The following is a 24,367-nucleotide window of genomic DNA, read 5'->3' on the forward strand; positions in this document are numbered from 1 at the left end:
TGCCGGTGGTGAGATCCGGAGTAGGCGGCTGCCGGTTGTTGGCGGGGTCCTGGCAGCGGGCCGCGCAGGCTCGGTATTTAAGGGGTGAGGCGGAGCTGGAGATGCTGGAAGTTAAGTGGCGGCGGTCGGGAGAGGAGGAGGAGTGTCTGCAGTGCGGCCCCGGCTCTGACACACACCAGCAGCCGGCTCCCGGGGAAGGGCCGGCGTCCGCGTCCGCGTCCGCGACCGCGTCAGCCATGAATATCGTGGCGGAGTTTTTCGTCGTGACTTTCAGAGTGCTGTGGGCGTTCGTGCTGGCCGCTGTCAGATGGGTGATCAAGCCCAAGGAGAAGAGCGTGTGCGATCAGGTGTGCCTGATCACGGGAGCGGGCAGCGGGCTCGGCAGGCTCTTCGCGCTGGAGTTCGCCCGCAGGAAAGCCGCCCTGGTGCTGTGGGACATCAACCAGGAGAGCAACGAGGAGACGGCCGAGAAGGTCCGGCAGCTGGGCGTCCGGGTCCACACTTACACTTGCGACGTGAGCAAGAGGAGTAGCGTCTACAGGACTGCCGATTTGGTGCGGAGGGAGATCGGCGACGTGACGGTGCTGGTCAATAACGCAGGTGTAGTGTCCGGGCACCATCTTCTTGAATGTCCCGATGAACTTATCGAGAGGACCATGATGGTCAACTGCCATGCACACTTCTGGGTAAGTTTCAGACTGAAGGTTAGGAACCTCTTTTATTAATTAAACAGAATTACTTAAGTATTGGTTCTGCCCACTTTTTCTTCCAGTTCTTTTCTACCCCCGTACGTTTTCATTTATGAAGACCAAAAATTGACACTACAGTAGAAGTAAGAGTAAGCGTCTGTTTTTTTTTGATAAGCAAAGTTTGTCGCGAAATCTATTACGGATTGCATTTGAAGAGATTGCTAATCCAGGTGTATTTTGAATTGCGGCAGTTCTTAATTTTGATGCGAAGATGCTACGTTTTGTAGATAATGTCACGTTGATTCGTTGAATGGGGTAATTAGTCAAAGGCATGCGAAATTGCAAAATAAATCACTGCATTGCAGTAATAATCCACCAGAAGCTTGGTATCGACACTGTTTGAAGGGAAGCAAAAGTGAATCAAATCAGTGAGTATAAAAATTGGTATATAATTCACCACTAATAATTTAATAATGCATACTACTTTCGCAGAAGTACTTATTGCGCAGGTTTTCATTATGTAGGTATTGTACTTGCTGTACCAAAATCGGTTCAATTGTATTTCCCATCATTAAGAGTGCTTTTGTCTTTATTGAATGGCTTCGGTAACATTGCGGAACGCATCGTAAATGAACGCACGCGTTCCCATCATAAATGTGTTTTTTTTTTGAGGAACGACCACACGTGCTTGGAAACGTGTTAAATGTAATGGTGTCTTATAGCCTTGAATTATTTTTGAAAGAAATATGGAGTTGTTGAAAGATGGTGAGATACACTCTTGTTGCTTCCATCTGCCCAGCAACGTTAGTGATGAGTATTAAATGGCTTTTAGTTTTACAGTCGATTCAAATTTGTAAGCCAATGCAATCGATGTCCGGACCAGTAATACGAATTCTAGTGAATCCTGAAATTTGTCTACGTCATTGAGGATCTCTAATTGATCATGTAGCTGGATTTAAGTCCATTAATCTATCAACGTGGTCCGTGATCTCTGTGTTTGAGTCGGGGGAAACGCTTTTGCATTTGATGGCGTGTTGTAATACAAACTGATAACCCATTTAATCCCTTGAACCATCTGAACTGTTTTATTTGTTTTCTTTAGACTTTTAAATGATTGCATAATCTAAATTGCTTAACTTAATAAACACACACAAAATGCATGAGGAACTCAGCGGGGCGGGGGCGTCATCTGTGGAAAAGAGCACAGTCGGTGCTTCGGGCGAGACCGGGACACTTGACCTGATATCTGGTAACAAAGCTACAAGTATGACTTCTCTAAGCGTTAATCGTGCAATAAAGCTACTTTCCCAAAGGACTAAGTTAGTTTTTTTCCCCCAATTACCTGAGATCTCATTGCACTTACTTGTTTTTAACTTTATTTTAACAATACATCGGTGGTAGGGAGGAATAAATCAGCGTTTCCTTTTTCAAAGTCCTGTTTCAGTCAGTAGATTTGATCTTTCTCTTCCATGACATCTCTTGTGTGGTTACCAAGAACATGGTCTTCGTTGCAGAGTTTGCTTCACCTCAACTATTCAGCTCATTATTCTATATAATTTTACATAGGAAATTAATTTTGTTTTAATGCTTCTAGTGTAATGAAGAACGTTGTCATGACAACACAATGGAGAAAAACAGGTGGCCTTTTTAAATTGATGCAGAGTTTTTAGTAGGTGAATTTTGACTTTGTTCTTTTAAGTCAAAGACAATTGTAAAACTTGGAACTGTAATTACCACGCTCCAACAATCCTGCCAGTAAATTTACCCAGTACAGGTTGGCCCCACACTAAAAATATGTTCTAGAAACATAGAAAACCTACAGCACAATACAGGCCCTTTGGCCCACAAAGTTGTGCCGAACATGTCCCTACCTTAGAAATTACTAGGGTTCTGCATAGCCCTCTTTTTTCTAAGCTCCTTGTACCTATCCAAAAGTCTCTTAAAAGAACCTATCGTATCTGCTTCCACCTCCGTTGCCAGTAGCCCATTCCACGCACTCACCACTTTTTAAAAAAAAAACTTAGCCCTGATATCTCCTCTGTACCTACTCCCCAGCACCTTAAACCTGTGCATTTGTGACAATCATTTCAGCCCTGGGAAAAAGCCTCTGACTATCCACATGATCAATGCCTCTCATCATCTTATACACCTTTGTCAGGCCACCTCTCATCCTCCTTCGTTCTAAGGAGACAAGGCTGAGTTCACTCAACCTATTCTCATAAGGCATGTTCCCCAATCCAGGCAGCATCCTTATAAATCTCCTCTGCAGTCTCCCTATAGTATCCACATCCTTCCTGTAGTGAGGCGACCAGAACTGAGCACAGTACTCCAAGTAGGGTCTGACCAGGGTCCTATATAGCTGCAACATTCTGTTTTTAGTTGTTGTTAATTTGGAATGTATAACAAAAATCACTACATGGTAACCATATTGTAGACAATGGTATCAGAAGCACCAAGTTTGTTGAAGTGTAATAGGAGCTCATTTGTTTGTGGGGTGTCCATGAGGAGCTGCATGGTAGCATCGTGTTTAGCACAACACTTTACATTACCATTGACCCTGGTTCAATTCCTGCGGCTGTCTCTAAGGAGTTTGTATGTTCTCCCTGTGATCACGTGTGTTTCCTCTGGGTGCTTTGGTTTCCACGAACAAGACAGACATACCAGTGAGTTGGTTAATTGGTCATTGTAAATTGACCTGTGGTTACACTGGATTAAATTGGGGGATTGCTGGCTTAAATATGCACTGTATCTCAATTTTTTTTTAAATTGGTTGTTCATAACCCAGAAATAGGCTGTATTGTATTGAAAAATTGAAATTGTAAAAGTTGCTGATTTTAGTCCTATAATAGCATGTTACTTCTCATTTACAATAAAATAGTTTTTGTTTTCAATAATACTTGATTTGGAATGCTACATTTCTACTCAAGGATTGGTTCTGGGACCTTGCTCCTTGTGACTTATAAATGACTTGGATGAAGGATAGGAAGGGTTAGTTAATAAATTAGCAGATAACATGAAAATTGCTGTTGTGGATAGTTTGAAAGTTTGGGGAGGGTTACAGAGGGGTGTTGATGGGATGCAGAGCAAGGCTGAAAAGTAGCAGATGGGTTCAGCCTGGAAAAGTGATTCACTTCAGAAAGTCAAATCTGAGGACAGAATGACAGGATTCTTACCAGTGTGCAGGAACAGAAGGATCTTGGGGTCCACACCCATAGATTCTTCAGAGTTGCTGTGCAAGTTGAAGGGGTGTTAAAGGAGAGTTGTAAAATTAGTCAGCTTCATCATGGGCCTCTGTAGTATCCAGAACATCTTCAAGGAGCAGTGCATCAGAAAGACAGCATCCATTGTTAAGGGCCCCCATCACTCAGGACATGCTCTCTTCACATTGTTATCATTCAGAAAGGGGTACAGAAGCCTGACTTAATGAGTCAGTAACAGCTTCTTCCCCTCTTCCATCCAATTTATGAATGGATATTGAACCCTTGAATTCTACCTCACTAATTTTTTGCAATACTTTTTTAATTTAACTATTTAATATATATTTACTATAATTCAGTTTTTTTGCTTGTTATTATGTATTGCATTGTACTGCTGCCACAAAGTTAACAAATTTCACGGGATATGCCGGTGATATTAAACTCGATTTTGATTATTTGGAGATTGAGTTCAAGAGCCACAAGGTAATGTTGGTGCTCTTAAAAAGAGAAATCCTGAATATACCACACTTGAACTATTGTTTAATGCTGCTCACCACATTGTCGAAGCATATAGAAGCTTTAGAGAGGGTGCAGAGAAGATTTACCTTGATACCACCTGGACTGAAAAGTTTGTACATTCTTCCTGTGACCACATTAGTTTCCTACCAGTGTTCCGGTTTCCTCCCAGACTGCGAAGACTTGTAGATTAATTGGTCATGATTAGGCTAGTGTGAAATAGTTGGGTTGCTTGACATCAAGCTCCATTGGGCCAGAAGGGCCTGTTCTGCGCAGTATCTCTGAATAAATAAATGAACTAAGGAACAGGATTAATGGTGGACATCCATGATGAAGACATCGCATTTACCGATGTGTAGGCATGTTCCATAGGTTGGAGGAATATCTGTATTTATGTAATAGCCTCAACCTGAATCTAAAGAATTGTAAGTACACTTAAGAAAACTTAAGTGACTTGCATTGAGTTGTGTGAAGTTAATGGCTAATTATTTAAAGCTAATGTTCAGTAAATTCAGCATTTAAAAACAGATTGCTGTCATTGGAAAATTGTGGAATTGAAGCTGAAGAATGTAATAGTTGAAAATCAAAATTGTAAATACTGGAAATCTGTGAGAAGCAAAGCAAAATGCTGTAGAAACTCAGCAAAGCAGGTCATGCTGCAACTGTGGGAAAAGGGAAGTGATTCAGGTTGAAGGCTTTTTTTCCTCAGTTTTATTCAGTTGCAGTCTCGTCATCCCTGAAACACCTCATATGCTGTCTGACACCATTTACACCATTTTCTGCAGTTTGTAAGCATGCATTGTATCTGCAGTAATGTGCAAAAGTCTTGGGCGGGGGGGGGGGTTGTGTGTTGCAGGAGGGATGGGTGGTGGTAAGAGTGCAGACACACCCAGCACTCGTGCACCAGGCAAGGTCATTTGATTCCAAGCGATTGGTTTATTGATCATTACAGAATGTCTCTTTGGTCCTTCCTACTCCCTCCCCTCTCTCTTCCCCTTTTCCCAACCATGATTCCCATCTCCCTGTCCCCTTCCCATTCTCGGTCCACAATAGAGACCCATGTCAGAATCAGATTTATCATCACTCACATGTTGTGATTTTTTTTTTTGCAGCAACAGCAGTACAGTTCAAAAAATAAAATTACTACAGTGCCACACAAAATTAGGCACCCTATCTCTATATATACAGTGCTGACTAAGACTACAGAATTACCCTATAAAAATGGCAATCCTGATCATTTAGTGAATTTGAATAATATTGGCAATATGAGAGGTGCATTTGAACAGTTGCCAAAACAACTTTCATATTGTTGGTTCCAAAATATTTGTAGTCCTGAACTTCCAGCAACCACAACCCCAGTAATTTCTCTTCCATCTGTTCTGTAGCATGCCTGCTCTGTTGATTGTGTAGAGCACTTTTGGAATTGGAATACAGTTAAACCCTTGGGCAAAAAATTCATCGAAGAACATAGCAAGTGGAAAGAGTGCTGATTTTGGAGCACCTGTTACATAGGTGATGCTGTTATAATTTAGAGTTGAATAATTTTAATTGCTTGGATCCATGCAACTACGTGGCCTAACCACAGAGTGGCGCTGCTGCAGTTTTCCCATGTAAAACCTCATCTCACAACTGAGAACAGAGTGGAAAATTTTGGCTGCTTCCACCACACCTTCAAAGTTCCTTTATCATCAAAGTACATACATGTCATCATACACAGTACTGAGGTTCGTTTTCTTGCAGGCATACACATAAATCCAAGAAACACAATAGAATCAGTGAAAGTCTGGGGTAAGTGAAGTGATCCCATCTAGTTCATGAAACTGATGGTTGAAGGTAATAACTGTTCCTGCACTTGCTGCAGTGAGTCATGAGGCTCCTGTACCATCTTCCCAAAGACCGTAGTAAGAACAGAGCATGGCCTGGATGATGGACGCTTCTTTCCCGCGACAGCACTCCGTGTAGATGTGCTTAGGTGGGGAGAGCTTTATCTGTGATGACTATTTTTAGTTGGATTTTCCATTCAAGGACATTGGTGTTTCCATACAGGCGATGATGCAACCAGTCAATATACGTGCCACCACACATCTACAAAAGCTAGGCAAAGTTTTGCATGTCCTGTTGAATCTTCACAAATTTCTAAGGAAGTAGAGGCACTGCTGTGCTTTCTTCATAATGGCATTCAGACTGACAGACATACTTTATTGATTCCGAGGGAAACTGGGTTTTGTTACAGTCGCACCACCCAAGAATAGTGTAGAAATATAGCAATATAAAACCATAAATAATAATAGGTAAATTATGCCAAGTGGAAATAAGTCCAGGAACAGCCTATTGGCTCAGGGTGTCTGACACTCTGAGGGAGGAGTTGTAAAGTTTGATGGCCACAGGCAGGAATGACTTCCTGTGACGCTCAGTGTTGCATCTTGGTGGAATGGACCCAGGACAGTCCTCTGAAATAATCACACTGAGAAATTGAAAGTTGCTGACCCTCTCCACCTCTGATCTCCCCCAATGAGGACTGGCTCATGGACCTCCAGCTTCCTCCAACTCCTTGGTTTTGCTGACATTGAGTGGGAGGTTGTTGTAGTACTACTCAACCAGATTTTCAATCTCCTTCCTAAATGCTAATTCATCACCTTGGATTCGGCCAACAATATTGGCATTGTCAGCAAACTTAAATATAGCATCGGAGCTGTACTTGACCTCACAGCCAAACAGCAATGTAAATCAGAGGGGCTAAGCACACAGCCTTGTGGTGCACCTGAGCTGATAGACTGTGGAGCTGTTTTTGCCAATCCAAACTGGTGGTGAAGTCTAGTCCTACTGAAGGGTTTTGACCCGAAATATCAACTGTACTTTATCCCATAGATGCTGACTGGTCTGTTGAGTTCCTCCAGTGTTTTGTTCAGATTTCCAGTATCTACAGATTTTCTCTTGTTTTGCTTAGGTTACCTAATCTGATTCCTAATCACTCCAATCACCTACCTCTGGTTAGGAGATGCTAGTGAGATTCTTGGGTAATGTAGATACAGTGTCTTTCATATTTGGAGATGCTTTCAAAATCAATTATTAACATTGAACTAAACTCTGCCAAACTGCCCTTTGTGTCCAGAATCCATGGGCGGTTGAATCAGCAATGACACAGACAAGTTGTGCCTCCGCAGAAACCCACGTTTGTGTTCATGACAAAGAGCTGGAGACAGCTGCCAAAAGCCAATATTCATTGCATCATTTCCTGTTTTTCAGGATTTTTTTCCTTCAAGAATCAATTCTGTGTATTTTGTTTTGAATGCCTGTCGCAATAATTGGATTGGCCAGTTTTTTTAATTAGGAACAATGGAATGAACACATGAGGATGAGGTAAGCTTTTCAAATCCTCAAGCCTGTTGTGCCATTCAGAAAGATGATGGCCTTTGATCTATCCAATACCATACATTTGGATGGCCCTCCATCAAAATCTGTCTGCATCCACGATGTTTTCCTGCTGCTGGGCTTCCAACTTCCTGTGATGGTAAATTCTGCTCTCTGAAGAATTTCTCTGGAGTCCTCATTGTCTTCCCTGATTTTCTGAGATTCTGATCTCTTACTACAGATTAGGGGTTCCTAACCTAGGGTCCATGGACCCATGGTAAATGGTATTGGTATGTGGCATTTTTAAAAAAAGGTTTGGAACCCTTGTTAAGAATTGTAGGCAATGGAAATGATCTGCTTGGCTTATCCAGTCCATGCCAGCCAAGATGCAGGTTGGGGCTCATCCCATTGGCACATGATCAGCCCATATATCTGTAAACCTTTCCTATATATGTATGTATTCAAGTGTCTTCTAAAAGTTGTTTCTCATACCTGCCTTAACAACTTTCTCTAGTTCATTCCAGATCATGTTCAAGTTTATCATCATTCAACTGTACACATAGATGCTGCCAAATGAAACCACGTTCCTCTGGATCAAGGTGCACAACACAATACAGTACATAACTCACACAACACACCAAATAGTGGTAGTAATAAAATGTATTGAAGATTGATATTTAGCATAATGTACATTTATGACCAGTTTCATAAGCATAATGTCACTGGTGCTTCATAAGTGATGAGATCTGGGTGATGGCAGGGAGCTCAGTAGTCTTCATGGCTTGGGGAAAGAAACTTTTCCCCTTCCTTGTCCTAATAACGCAATGGTACTTCCTGCCTGATGGTAGTGGGTCAAAGTTGCCCCTTTCATTAAATCTCTTGAGCTCTCTCACACTCTGCCTTTAGTTCTTAATTCCCCAACTCCAGTAAAAAGGCTGTGCATTCTTCACCCTGTCTGTGCCCTTCATGGCTTTATACACCCCTCTTGTATGCTTCAAGGAATAAAGTTCTAACCATATAACCTACTCCCTTCTGGGTATTGCCTGAACTCAAATCTTTTCTGCATGGAAGTGAAGCTTTTTGCCCTTTAAACAAAGTATCCTGAGAAGCACTGATTCTCTTGTACTTTATTTGGAAGTAATTCTGCAACAGCTCTAGCTAAAAATGTAAATGATCTGTCTTTTCCATCTCCCAGTAAATAAAACAAGTTAGTAATGAGCTTAGTTTTAATATTTTTCTCTAAATGGTAGATTACTTGAACTTGGTGTAGAAATGGGCTCCAAATTTTTGTTTTCTAGTCTTATAATTTGTTCTTTAAGCTTACAAAGCAGGACTTTTTTTAGTTAAGCAAGTAAAGACTGAATTGGAATGGAATAGGAGTAGTGTTCTGAGTCCGGTCTGTCATTCACTGAAATGGACTTGTTGCTTAATTTCTTGCAGTGAGAGTGTTTGTGGAGGGTTGGTGGTGGTGGGGTACTAATGTAGAATGGGGTCTCATTGATTAGTCTTCCTTCTGTTCTGGATCTCATGGCTGCTGCTCCAGGGTTAGCATGCCTTTTGATAAATTGGACTAACCCACCCTCCACTGGCTTCATTCTACCCTTTTTTTTGTATCATTTGAAAGAAAATTGACTTGATGAACGTCAAGGAAATTTAATCAGTTTGATAGCTCTGCTTAGTTCCTGCTAAGACACAAATTATAAAGATAATGGATTGCATTTAATTGGGATCAGTGAATTTTGGCCCAATCAAGTGGTTGGTCCAATTAGCCCAAGTTTCATAGTTCAAAGGTATTTTTTTTAAATTTCAAACTACTGTTTAACTGATACACAAATCGTGTATTTAAATGAAACACAGACAAAAATAGAACATCGCCAATAGCACTACAACACTATACAAATGTATTAGTTCCTAATAGTTATCAGAGGAATTCATCTGCCATGTTCTTTTGATTTACTGTAAATGAACCAAATCAGCACAGACACCTAATGAAGAAAATGGGCTTCCTTCATACAGTGCTTTAGACCAGGGCTTCCCAACCTGTTTTATGCCATAGAACCTGACCATTAACTGAGGAGGGGTGGTGTCTGTGGATCCCAGTTTGGGAACCCCTGCTTTTAACAAGTACATCCTACAAATCTTCATTTTCATTGTAAAATTCAAGATAATTGTCAATACTTTAATTCTTCATGGTTCCTAACTTGAATTAGTGAAATTGTTTCATTTTCACTCTTGGCCATTTCTGGCATCGCCAAACCGCAGTGAGAATGGTCCTGCTGCTTATTTCTTGCCTATCTGTGACAAAATTCACTACTTTTTGAACAGAAGTACATATAACCTATGCTAATTAGGAACCATTTGCTCTAATCACACTGTAGCATCTTGCAGCCACGCAAGTGCAAGTGATTGATGCTAGATAGAACCTGTTTGGCAACAGTCTCCTGCCCAGTTAAGTGACATTGTGTCCCAAATAAATAAAGAGAATACAAACTATTTTCTTGATTAGCTTCTGTTCTTTTAAGAGTCGTCCTAAATACGTGGTGGCTCAATTAACCAGAATTCACTGTATTATAATCAATATATTTACCTCTTGTCATGTTCTAATGTATTTTATACCTTTCTTCACCCTCCTCGGCATGCTTGGGACAATTCTACTGCAGACTTAAGTTTAGCTGGGCTTGTGAATCCAGTTGTGTGAATTTGAAGGTTTAATGTTGTTTATATTTATATTGAATATTCATATTATATGAATATATAATATATTGAAGTTAATATTTTGTAAATATTTGTTTAAACCATGGTTTCCCAACCTGGGGTACACAGACCCTTTGGTTAATGGCATTATAAAGGTTGGGAACCCTTGGTTTAAACAATGACTTTTGTACAATATGGTCCCAATGTGAAATTAAGGGTGTAATGAAACTACATATTTAGACAGAATCAGATGATACAAGTTTCTGCATAATGATGTATTGCCTATTTAACTTGATAGCTGTTTGCTGTGGTTTTGGCTTGTAACTGCACCGTCCTTTCCTAAGCTGAAAGCTAAGATCTGTTTTTTAACTTGGAGAAACTGAATCAGGGAGGGGAGGAGAATTGAGGGTGGGGGAGGGGTTGTGGATGTATGTTGGCCATAGTGAAGATTTAATATCACATTATAGTAGGAGGGAAAGTATAATGTGGGGAAGGGAGAGAAGAAAATACAATAGTGATGTAGGAACTTAATTTTTTTTTGATATGGTTCCACGCACTATCTAAACTATTTTGAGTACTTTAGTGCAAAAACAAATCCTATTTGGTAAATGTGAATGGTTTCCAGTAAACTTTATTGTGTATTTACCACCATTTTTCCCTGTGTGTTCTTCAGCCAAATGCAGGGATTTGGCTATTGTCAGAAGTCTTGGAGCTTGCATCCATAGTTCCTTGAAAGTGGTAACATGGGGTGATGAAGACGTGGCATGCTACTTTTATAGGTCTGAGCATAAATGTGAAAGATGTGATGCCATGTTACTATTTTATCCAATTGTAGTCTAACTGGTGCTTTTTAATATATGTGCATATCTGGTTGACAGGCAAAAGTGCCAAGGAGATTCACCAGTGGGTTTATCTTCTCTCAAAAATGGGCAAAGGGATGTCCTGATTTCATTAGAGGTATAAATAAGCTAGATCAGGGCCCCTGACCTTTTATGTGTCATGGACCCCTACCATTAACTGAGGGTTGTGTGGACCCTAGGATGGATGATCATAATTTTTTTCACTTGTGACGTAAGCAACAACATGGGTGGAAAGAATTTTAAAAGGGCTTTGAAGGAACTTTTCCATTAGTTTGTATCTGGAGCTTGTTAGCAGAAGATGTAGTAGAGTCAAATATTCCTTGCAGTTGAGAAATTTTGGTCAGGCACTTAAATAGGGAAGACATTGAAAACAATGGTGTAACACAGATAAATGATTTTGCGTGAAGAACTGGTTTTTGTGCCGTATAACTAACCATAACCTTGTCAAATGTTTGGGTTTTTGTTTTTTTGTTGGTTTTTTTTTGGCTTTTTTTTTTGCAGCATTATGGTATCTTCCTATTTGCAACTTTCTATTTTGTAGTTTGTAGTTGCAGCAATTACCGCCAGGCAGCCCACATTGATTCATGGTTACCTCAAACTTCCTATGCTTGCTCTTACTGCTTTCCTTGCCCTCAACTATACATTTATAAAATAAAATCTTGTTTCCAAAATTTCCTTTAACTCTTGAAATCTTTTTCAGCACCTAAAGCTTCAGCTTCTAGATATGATAACAAGCCACTAAAATGTAAACATACTACAACAAATAATACAACCATCTGTTGTAAGAAATACAAAGAACTTGTTTTAAACAAAATGTTAAGAAATTGGTAGGAGGCCATTCTCTGCCCTGAGCTTGAAGCTGGAAGTGTATTTATTCAACCTGTTGACCAATGAACATGAAACTTGGCTCATGTTTGCATATTTGGGGAAGGGAGAATAAAAATGTCAACCTACTGTAATTTAAATTCCTGTATGCAGTCTCTTGATCTTGGATTGCAGGATACTACTGTAAGTTTATGGGGAAGTGTTGAAACATGAATTTTCAAGATCAGAAATGAGATAAACATTGTGGTGTCATGTTATTGTGGACATTCTAATGTGTTGTACTGATGTAAACCAAGTTATCAAAAATCTGCCTGAAGAATAAGTGTGGTTGGTTTAAATAACAGACTCTTTGTGCTCAATGGAACAATTAATTCCTTCCAAGTTTACAGAATTTAATTTTCTGAAATGGCCATGACTTACAATGACTTTCAAAACAGTTTGTATAAAGTGCGGCATTTTTTCTAAATAAAAAGAGAACTTAAAGCCAACTAAAATAAAAATCAGAAATTGCTGGAAACATCAAACCTGTATACGGAGAGTGAATCTGAAACATTAAGATTGAACATTGGAGGCAAGATATCTGGAGCTGATATCTTATTAAAGGTGATTTGAGTGACAAAAGATCCATTGAATTGCAGCCAGTGAGGTGAACGTTGTGCAACTGGATTGTTGATATTTTTTTTCACTTGCAGAATCCAGTCTGTTCAGATTGGTAAAGTATCTCTGCCGTCTCCATCAGCTCAGTTGCACCACAGAGATGTGTGCTTAGCCCCCTACTCCACTCATTTTATACCTATGACTGTGTTACTAAGCAAAGCTCCAACACCCGGTTTCCTGATACTGTTGTGGGCCATATCAATGTGGTGATGAATCAGCATGCGGGAGGGAGATTGAAAATTTGGCTGTGTGGTGTCATAACCCTTCTCAGCAAGACCAAGGGACTGGTTGTAGTTTTCAGGTGAGGGAAACCAGAGGTCTATTAGCCAGTCCTCATTGGATTATCAGAGATGAAGAGGGTCAGTAACTATCATATAGGACCTCTCCTGGACACATCATATAAACATAATTGCAAAGAAAGCAGAATGGCCCCTCTACTTCCTCAGGGGTCTATGGATGTTTGGAACGTCATCACAAACTTGATGTGTCATCAAGAGTTCACTGATGGTCTGCATTATGACTTAGTATGGGAACACCAATGCATTTGAGTGGAAAATCCTACAAAAGCTAGTGGATTTGGCCCAGTACATTGCGGGTAAAATGCTCCCAACCATTGAACACTTTTATATGAAATGTTGCTGTAGAAAAGCAGCATCGTCCATCAGAGATCCTCACCATCCAGGCCATGTTCTTTTTTTCACTGCAGCCATCAGGTAGAATGTACAGGTGCCTCAGGATTCGCACCGCCAGGTTCAGAAACAGTTTCTTTGGGGGAAGTGAGTAGAAAAGGATAACTGCTCATTCTGTTGCTGCTGTTCCCACAACCAATGATCTCACTTTAAGGATTCTTTATTGCTATTTATTTATATTTGTAATTGAACAGTTTGTTCATTGATCCTGCTTACAGTTATTCTATAGATTTGCCCACAGGAAAAAGAATGAGTTGTAAGTGGTGACATGTATATACTCTACATTCTACTTTGAAATTTTGAACTCCAGCCTTGAACATAATCAATTTTGTTTGGGAGGCAATGAGATGAAAGCAAAGGTATTAGATAAGATGGAAGGACGCTCAGATGATAGAAGGGAAGTCCCAGAGGACAACTACTCCTTGCATTGGGTATAGTTTAGGTTCATGGAAGTTCCCACAGCTGCACAGTTTAACCTGGAGAAATTGTTCATATTGAGTATGTTCTAGGATTGAACAACTTTGCCAAACTTGACCAGTCTTTTCAAGTGAAGCACTGATTCCTTTACATGTCTTCTTACAAGGTCTTTTCCATTCAGTGTTCACAATGTGGTTGTCTGACATTGAAGAAATGAAAGACAGGTTAGGTTAAATGCTTGTGGAGCATTTGCAGAGATTTTCCAACCATCCTTGTCAGTTCTAACCACTGCCAATTTAATTCTGTATCCCCTACTATATAGATTTTGCCATGTCTAAGAACCAATATAAGCTTGAGGACAGCACCTCTTGTATTTGGGTGAATCAGCTTTCAACAACTTTGGATAACTTTTTATCTGTTTATTGGGCCTATTTGTCATCAATCTGTAATACTGATTTTTTTTTTAGCACAATCAGGCATCATTTCCTACAGCTCCAAATTGTTGTTTTTCATACCCCTTTTTATTGGTTTTCCTCTTGTAACCTATTAATCAGTTGGCTTTGTTGATCGCTTATTCCCAGAGCTACTGTCGCCTCATTTCTGGCATATCTATCCCTCTCCAACTTGAAACTTTTTTAAACTTTCTATTCTGATGAATGTTTGATCTGGAGCATTAGGCTTTCTCTTCCCATGCATGTTGCCTGATCTGCTGTGTATCCAGCATTGTTATCAATTTCCAGTGTGGGGGTTCTTCTCAATATTCATTGTCTGTTATGTACAGGTCTTTGTACTTGGCAGGTATCATTGGCTAATGTATGGGCTATTTAGTGTACCATCCCTCATGGTAGGTTCATGCAGAAATTTAAGATCCATGGTGACTTAGCATTTTTGTATTCAGAGTTATCTTCCCCATATGTAAGAGGGTAGGATTGCCTGGAGTCTGACTCGGGATGTTCTGAAGGGATCCATACTGGGACATCTTCTTTGTGTACTGCTATTTTATGTTAATGCTTTCAATGAGGACAATTTGCTTTTTTTGGTTCAAACTTGCAACTTGTAAACATTTCTACCAGAACAGCAATCCTGCAAGTGTACTTTATTAACTGGAAATACTTTAGAGGATCCAGAGATCTTTAAAGTAGTCATGTAAATATAATTGCCAAATACCTAAGGTGTACTTAAATATTCTTCAAGTTAGCTGAATGGTAGATTAGCTTACACTAGTTGGGATAACAATTCCAACCTAACTCACATCTTTGGCAGGTAGTATGTGTAGACAACACACATAAAATGCTGGTGGAACACAGCAGGCCAGGCAGCATCTATAGGAGAAGCACTGTCGATGTTTTGGGCTGAGACTCTTTGAATGCATAGATCCATCTTTCTTATTCCAAACATCCTCGCATGGGGCATTTCTTTCCACTCCCATGGCCCAAATCCACAAAGTAAGCTAAAGCTAGCAATTCAGTAAATTGTTCCAATTGAAATTCTTTATTGAGAAGTTGTGCTGCAGCTTTTTATAGCAAATACTATTTAATCATTCACTGGTCCAGTTAATCCATTTCAAAACTGCAAGTATAATTTAGAAGATAGTTAATAAAATCAGGTCTTAGTTGATGATCATTGGTGTTATAATAAGCAAATTATTACATTTTTGAAATTCATGAGTCTTAAGGTGAATCTAATTGCATACATCTTTCAAAAGATAACATTTAATGTTATTGGCTTAGGCTCAATATAGAAAATGGCAAAAGCCTGTTGCTTGCCATGCAAGTGAAATGCACAAAATTTGTATAGTTGTTTGAGGAGCAGGTGAAGATAATTGGGCCTCTGTCACTGCCCTGAACTCCTACAGTAATTTCCTGGGGCTGAAATTAGTTCTAGCAGTCGTGATCTTCCTTTGAGCCCCGCCAGTGGAATATTTGCTCTGATTCCAATTAACATCTTTGATAGCCAAGTCTCCATTGCCACATCATGCTCCCCTATGGTTAATTGTACCTGAAGGAAAGAATAGAATTCTACCAACTAGATAATTCATTCAAAGCTTAAAGCACAATTGTTGAAATACAATGGGCTACTGTGTTACAAACATTTGTAAATCATTCCATAATACTAACAGAAACTATTTGGGGGAGCAAAAGACAAATGGTCAACTCTTGTTGTAGAGTAGCCAGTGTGTATAAGTTCCCATAAACAAAAGTTAGTACACTCTATGGCCTTGATGTCTTGTAATTAGGTATTTGTATATCACATGTACATCTAAACTTGCTTTTGAAAGTAAGTATCCATCTTACAGTGCCTGAACTATAATATCTTTTATATTGCACCTGGTATTTAAAATTGTTCTATTTTTCTAATTTAATACAAAATTTAAACTAGTTTTTACTTCATGCATTGGTAGAGAATTATGCTTGAGCATTCCTGGCTAATTACCAATTTTTGTAATTTGGTGCTGGCTCGTGCATGCAAGATTAATTTTAACTCGCAAATTTATGTTGTCAGCTAACTTTATGGGAGGCTTGCGTGTTTTGATTAATATGATCTTGACTATCTGCCAGAAATACCACTAAATATTAAATGTGTCAATGATATTAAAGTTTGTCTGGAGGTGAATTCTTTTGTTTGGATATTATCCCCAGTTTTGAGAGGCGTGGAGGAAATGGACCCAGAACATTTTAAAATCAAACCTATATTGTAAGTCGTTTGCCACAATCATCACTCACTAAGCATGAAATATTGTTAGTCAATCTATGGGGAATGATATCTTTTGCTAAATATTTATTATGATATGCTTAATGATAAAGACGTAGATTTTAAAACCTTGGACTTGGCATACCATTGAGTGTGATTTGGATGGGAGCCATCTGTTATTGTTTTACTCATAAAAATGGACTTTAAAAAAAACTGGAAAATTTTGTTCGATGTCTTCAGAAAATGTCTGTTTAACATTCTGTGCTTTAATGATAGTTGTGTAGATCTGTACAATAATCCATCCTTTTTGAAAGTTACAATAAACAGACTCAGATCTGCAGCAAGAATGTCAAATGGCCTCTTTATTACAGAAGATTAAGGGGATTATCCAATGTCACAGTTTCCTTGATCATTCTACCATCTCAAAAAGAAGATCAAAGGATTTTGGAACTAATCAGATTTAGAAATAATTTTGTATGAATTTAATGAAGTGTCTTAATTTTTCATTTTTCAAAAGTATCATTAAATATCTGGGAAATACCTGTCTGATATTTCAAACAAAATTTTGTAAGGATCCATTGTAAATCTTGTTAAAGTGTGAATTTGGTGGAGATCTGTTGCATTTATTAATTTCTAGCTAAATACTCTTGTGTTTGTATGTAACCAACCTCAAATTAAATAATACATCAAACTTTGATAAAAGCAGAGTTAATTTTTAAATGCTTTTTAGCTCTGCTCTTTTTTTAAAAATGAAATAAAAGATGGTATCAAATTAAAAGCTCATGTTCAGAATCACAGTAGTGTGAGACTGGAGGATTGGGAAAAGTTTAAAAAGCAACAGAACAATTAAACAAAAAAAAGAAAGGGAAGAGTATGAAAGTAAATTAGCACAATATAAAAACAAATAACAAAAGTTTTTATAAATATAAAGAGGAAGAGGTTGGCTAAAGTCAACGTAGGTCCCTTGGAAGATGAGAAGGGGAATTTGATATTGGGTGATGAGGAAATGGCTGAAGCATTGAACGACTATTTTGTTTCAGTCTTTACAGTGGAGGACACGTCTATTATGCCAAAGAATGATGTTATGGACAAAATGGGAGGTGAGGACCTTGATTTAAAATCACTGTCACTAAAGATATAGTGATGAGCAAACTAGAGGGCTTAAAGGTAGATAAGTCTCCGGTCCTGATGAGATGCATCCCAGGGTGCTGAGGGAATTGGCAGAGGTTATAGTAGATGCATTAGTAATCATTTACCAAAACTCTCTAGACTCTGGGACCCAGCGAATTGGAAGACAGCAAATGTCATGCCACTTTTTTTTTAAAAAAAAAGGATGTAGGCAAAAGACAAGTAACTGCAGCCCAGTTAGCTCAATGTCTGTAGTCAGGAAAATGCTTGAAGCTGTCATTAAGGAAGAAATAGCGAAACATTTTGAAAGGAGTGGTTCCATTAGACAGATGCAGCATGGATTCAGATAGGGCAGGTCCTGTTTGACAAACTTAATGGAGTTCTTTGAGGACATAATGAGTGCAGTGGATAGAGGGGAACAGGTGGATGTTGTATACTTGGATTTCCAGAAGACGTTCAATAAGGTGCTGCACAAGAGACCTATAAATAAGGTCCGGCTGGATGGAGTCGGAGGAAGTGTATTGGCATGGATAGTGGATTGGTTAACCAGTAGAAGGCGGAGAGTTGGTATAAATGGGTGTTTCTCCAGTTGGCAGTCAGTGGTGAGTGGGGTGCCGCAGGGTTCTGTGCTGGGCGCACAGCTGTTTACTATTTACATTGATGATTTGGAAGAGGGGGCTGAGTGTAGCGTGTTGATGACACTAAACTGAGTGGAAAAGCAAATTGTACAGAGGATGTGGAGAGTCTGCAGAGGGATATAGATAGGTTAAGTGAGTGGGCCAAGGTCTGGTAGATGGAATACAACGTTGGTAAATGTGAGATCATCCACTTAGGAAGGAATAATAGAAGGATATTATTTAAATGGTGAAAGATTGCAGCATGCCGTTGTGCGGAGGGACTTGGGAGTGCTTGTTCATGAATCGCAAAAAGTTGGCTTGCAGATGCAACAGGTTATTAAGGCAAACGGAATGTTGGCCTTCATTGCTAGAGGGATTGAATTCAAGAGCAGGGAGGTCATGCTGTAAGTATACAGGGTTATGATGAGGCCACACCTGGAGTACTGTGTGCAGTCCTCCATACTTGAGGAAGGATATACTGGCTTTGGAGGCAGTACAGAGGAGGTTCACCAGGTTGATTCCAGAGATGTGGAGAGATTGAGTTGCCTGGGACTATACTCTCTGGAGAGAGAAGAAGAATGAGAGGGGATCTTATAGAAACATACAAAATTTAGAAAGGGGTAGATAAGAAAGAAGTAGGAAAGTTGTTTCCATTGATATGTGAGACTAGAACTAGGGGACATTGCCTGAAGATTCAGAGGAGATTTTTTTAACAAGGTGCCACACATGAGCCAAGATGAGAGCCCATCTTATTACACTGGCATGGACAGAAGATTGGCTGTCTGGCAGGAGTCAGAGTAGGAATAAAGGGATCCTTTTCAGTGTAACTGGTGACTAGTAATGTTCTGTGGAGGTCTGTTTTGGGATGATTTTTTTTACATGTCAGTGATTTGGATCGTGGAATTGATACTTTTGAGGAGGAGCAGATAGTGTTGAGGAAGCAATAAGCCTGCAGAAAGACTTAAACAGGTTGTGGGAATGGGCAAAGAAGTGGCAGGTGGAGTATAGTGTAGGGAAGAGTATGGTCATGTAAGATGGAATAAAGGCATAGAGTGGGCAGCAAACTTGGAAATCAGCGGTGCAAAGGGACTTGGGAGTCCTTGTGCGGGATTCCCTTAAGGTTAATTTTGTAGGTCATGTCAGTGGTAAGGAAGGCAAATGCAATGGTAGCATTTATTTCAAGAGGACTATAATATACTGAGACTCTGAGGCATTGCTCAGACCGCACTTGCAGTATTATGAGCAGTTTTGGACCCTATTCTAAGAAAATACATCAAAGTTTTGTGAGAAAGATTCTAGGAATAGAAGGGTTAATATTTGAAGAATGAGGAGGGGTGGGGTCGCACTGAATATGGAAAAGCCTAGACTGAGTGAATGTGGAGAGGATGTTTCCTGTAATGGGGGAATCTAGGGCCAGAGGGTACTCCCACAGAATAGAGGGATGTCTTTTTGGGTATACTTGAAGCAGAGTAAGGGTGTCCGATGTTGCAGGGAGAAGGTAGAATGGGATTGAGAGGGATAATAAATCAGCCAGGGTGGAGCAAATTCAATGGGCCAAAATGGCCTACTTCTGCTCCTATGTCTTGTGTTCTTGTGGCTTATTTCAACTTGAATAACTTAATCATAGCAGCCATTGCTCTTCCTCAGTAGCTGTTTAACATGGATGAGGAAATAATTGACTAGAATTATGTTATTCGACCAAAACTGTCACCATTTCAAGATGGTGTTTAATGGGATGGGTAAAGACTAAGGTGCTAGCTTCTGTGTGCTGGCCCTAAGTAAGTAGATGGAGAAATTGTTTTGAAAAGGTAATTTCATTGTCAAGGGATAGAATTTACAGCTTTAGAGCCCATAGCTGCCATTTAACAATCTTCATGTGGAGACTGAGGATTGGACATGTACTAACTAAACTATTAATTCAGTCCTAGCAGCATGTGCGAGGCGGTGAGGGAAAAGGCCCTTCTTGGGATCCATGGACACAAGGTGTAAATTGTTTTAGATTGAAGGTACTACCTGGGGAAATTCTGCTTTCCTAGTTAATTGTTCCTTTTTTCCACGCTCCTTCACTTCCTCAAGTACACGAGTAAATAGATTCAAGCCTAGATTTTTCCATTATCTTGAATGCACCTTTTGTGTTTGGTCATTGTTTTTGATGCAAGGAATCCAGTCTGGCTTGAAGTTGGTCATTGTGATAGTGGTGACAGTACAATTATTTGGACCAAATTACTGGTGCTTCTAAACAAGCTTTCTTATGATTTTAAAGATTTCATTCGAAGTTTTAAATATGAACAGGGAACTTTTTTCAAATTCAGTTTATTGTCATTTAGAAACCACAAATGCAATGCAGTTTAAAAAATGAGACCATGTTCCTCCAGAATGATATCACAAAAGCATATGACAAAACAGACTACACCAGAAAATCCACATAACGTTTGGCAATCTGCAATCTGGAGTCCAGAGAACTCAGCAGGCCAGGCAGCATCCATGAGAAAAGAGTAGCCAACGTTTTGGGCTTCATCAGGAATTGGGGGGGGGGGGGGGGGTGGGAAGAGAGGGCCGAAGCCCAGTAATAGAGATAGGGGAGAGGGTAGGGCCTAGAGGCGCCAGGTGGAAAACCAATCAGAGGAAAGATAAGGGGGGGGAGGGGATATGCATGAAAGAACTGTAGAGATAAAGAAGCAGAAAGTTGAAAGGGGAGAGAGGCAGAGAGGGACCTGGGATAGGGATGGGGGGAGGGGGAGAGAATTACCGGAAATTGGAGAATTCAGTGTTCCTACCACCAGGCTGGGGCTACCCAGACGGTAGATGAGGTGTTGCTCCTCCAACCTGAGTTTGGCCTCATCATGGCAGTAGAGGAGGCCATGTATGGACATATCTAGATGGGAATGAGAGGCAGAGTTGAAGTGAGTTTCAACCGGGAGGTCCCGTCTATTGTGACGGACGGAGCATAGGTGCTCGACACAGTGGTCCCCTAATCTGCGTCTGGTCTTGCCGATGTAAAGGAGGCCGCACCAGGAGCACTGGATGCAATAGACGACTCCAGCAGACTTGCAGGTGAAGTGTTGCCTCACCTGGAAGGACTGTCTGGGGCACGTAATGGTGGTAAGGGGGGAGGTGTGGGGACAGGTGTAGCATTTGCGCTTGCAGGGATAAGTGCCAGGTGGGAGTTCTGTGGGGAGGGACATGTGGACCAGGTAGTTGCAGAGGGAATGGTCCCTGCAAAAAGGGGTAGGGAGGGAAAGATGTGCTTGGTGGGGTCCTGTTGAAGGTGGCTGAAGTTGCGGAGGATAATGTGTTGGATCCGGAGGCTGGTGGGGTGGTAGGTGAGGACAAGGGGAACCCTGTCCCTGTTGTGGTGACGGGAGGATGGGTTAAGGCTGAAGTGCGGGAAGTGGAGAAGATGCAGGTGAGGGCATCTTTGATGATGCCAGAAAGGAAACCATGATCCTGAAAGAAAGAGGACATTTGAGAAGTCCTGGAATGGAAAGCCTCATCCTGGGAGCAGATGCGGCGGAGATGATGGAACTGGGAATAGGGAATGGCATTTCTGCATTGGGCAGACTTCAACTCTGCCTCTCATTCCCATCTAGATATGTCCATACATGGCCTCCTTTCCTGACATGATGAGGCCAAACTCAGGTTGGAGGAGCAACACCTCATCTACCATCTAGGTAGCCTCCAGCCTGGTGGTATGAACATTGAATTCTCCAATTTCCGGTAATTCCCTCCCCCTCCCCCTTCCCCTATCCCAGGTCCCTCTCTGCCTCTCTCCCCTTTCAACTTTCTGCTTCTTTATCTCTACAGTTCTTTCATGCTTATCCCCTCTCCCTCCCCACTTTATCTTTCCTCTGATTGGTTTTCCACCTGGCACCTCTAGGCCCTACCCCCTCCCCTATCTCTATTACTGGGCTTTGGCCCTCTCTTTCCCCCTCCATTCCTAATGAAGGATTTTGGCCTGAAACATTGGCTACTCCTTTCTCACGGATGCTGCTGGTCTAAGTTCTTCCAGCGTTGTGTACATATTCTGAGTCCAGAGAGGCTGCTGCGTATTAATATCGTGCTACTATCTTAGCACATTCTCTGGAAAGGAGCTCCAAACCCACCAGACGAAACAAGACCAAAAACTAAAGCTACAAGACCACATAGTTGCAACAGTGTAAACAATAGCATAATTGATTAAAATAAAGACCATGGGCACAGTAAAATTAATCCAAAGATGTTAAAAGATGTTAAAAGTTCTAAAGAAACCACCACACAGTTTTCACAAGTCCCCAGGGTCCCGATTGGCTCATCATACCACGCCAGCGGCAGAAGGGTATACCCCCGCCATGGACTTCCACGGAGCCACCTGATTCAGCCTCACAGACGTAGCACACAATGAAAGCTCCGTCGAACCCAGCCTCGCAGACACAGCACACAGTGAAAGCGACCTGACTGCAGCAGATACCCAGTCCGTCGAACCTCCGACCACCCCCTCCGGCACAGCTTCTCTGAGCACCATCCTCTGCTGAGTGTATTAAGACGCCCCCGCCAACGGCTATTGGCAACGCAACCCCGAGGACTGGGGGCCTGTTCTTCCCAGCAGAGACCCGGACCTTGCAGCAGCAGCAACAAAGAAGGTCTTCCTGGAGATTTCCAGATGTTCCTCCATGCTCCCACGTCCGTTTTCAACCGATTATGATTGCGCACTGCACCCCGCTTCACAAATAACAGATAATTGGCTCCGGAGTGGCCGGTGCAATCTCTGCGTCACACCACCATCTTGAATCTTGGCTGCAAGTAACCAGAATTTGCATGCATAACATTCTTTTTGGTGTTTGAGCTGAACCTTTAATACTCTAAATTCAGCTGTAATATTTAATGCCTTTTGGAGAAGAGTGTAATGTTTAACAGAAACCTAGCATACAAAGATACTAGCTAGATTTAAGAACACCAGTTTTTTTTTACTGCATTCTCATGTATACTAGCTTGGTTTTGTATATATTTTTTAAAAAACCACAACTGTTCCTCTTCGTGTGAACAGACAGGGACCTTGTCAGCGGTGTGCTTATGTTTGAGTAAAAATTCAGTTGAAACTACAGAAATAGCTTCTGTACTTTTTACTTCAGAAATATTGACTGAATGGTATACTTCCAAATTCATAAGGTTTGGATTTTGTTATAATATTCCCAGTCTTTTGTAAAGTTTTAAATGGGTAATATATGATCATTTTTTTGCTAAGATTAGTTCTCATAATATTGAGAACTAGGTTTCTTACCAAATTCCTGTTGCTGGCCTTTGTGCCTACTACCTGCCAATGAACATCAGACTTTCTGATAGAAAATTTAAACTTTTTAGTGTTTTTTTTAAACTTCAACCGTTGATTTTTTACCTGCAAGGCTAGCTTGTGTAAATTCCAGGGTGATTCTTTTTCATCTGTTTATTTTTAAACTAATCTATTGACTTGCAGAAAGTGGAATATATGAAAATATTTTTTATGATATGCTATAGCTGAAAGGTATAAAGTCTATATTCTTGGTCTTTGCTGAATAGGCTTTATGCAAACTGCTTTACAACTAAATTAAATTATTACTGTGTCGTAAAATTGGATTATCTACTCATGATTCATTTTACTTGTAATGAAGCATGATACCTCTGACAACCACAGTGGCACTTAACTTACCTCCTTGTTCGCTATAAATGTCTGCAATCTTCTAGCAGGCTCTTCCCAGGAAAGGTTGCACATTCAACCAGAAATATTTTCTGCTGTTCTTTGGTAGATTAATATTGGTCTAAAACTTTCTATAGAATTGTGTTTACAGCATGGAAGCGAACACTTGGTTCACTCTATCTATACAACTATTTTGCATATCTATATTAATTCCATAGCGCTCAATGCCTTGCACATTCAAGTACATGTCCAGATGCCTCTAAATGTTGCTGTTCCTGCTTCCTACACCTGTTGCATCTTCTGAAGTGATTACTGGACTCTTAACTCCCTAAAGTATTGTTTTAAAGCCTGTTACAGTGCAAACATAGTATTTGCGAGATCTGTCA

At 40.5% G+C, this 24,367-nt stretch overlaps 1 protein-coding gene across 1 annotated transcript in view; it reads left to right on the plus strand.

Annotated features, from left to right (window-relative positions):
• The first annotated feature begins 72 nt into the window (after nt 1–72).
• The window catches only part of LOC132401070 (retinol dehydrogenase 10-like), a 66,362-nt gene continuing 42,067 nt past the window's right edge, over nt 73–24,367 (plus strand). Inside the window, exon 1 of the mRNA XM_059982853.1 lies at nt 73–686. Within this exon, the coding sequence (XP_059838836.1) occupies nt 102–686 (585 nt within the window). The 5' untranslated portion in view covers nt 73–101. The remainder of the gene's footprint in view (nt 687–24,367) is intronic.

The sequence above is a fragment of the Hypanus sabinus genome, chromosome 1 (genome assembly GCF_030144855.1).
Source record: "Hypanus sabinus isolate sHypSab1 chromosome 1, sHypSab1.hap1, whole genome shotgun sequence".
In the NCBI taxonomy this organism is placed as follows: Eukaryota; Metazoa; Chordata; class Chondrichthyes; order Myliobatiformes; family Dasyatidae; genus Hypanus; species Hypanus sabinus.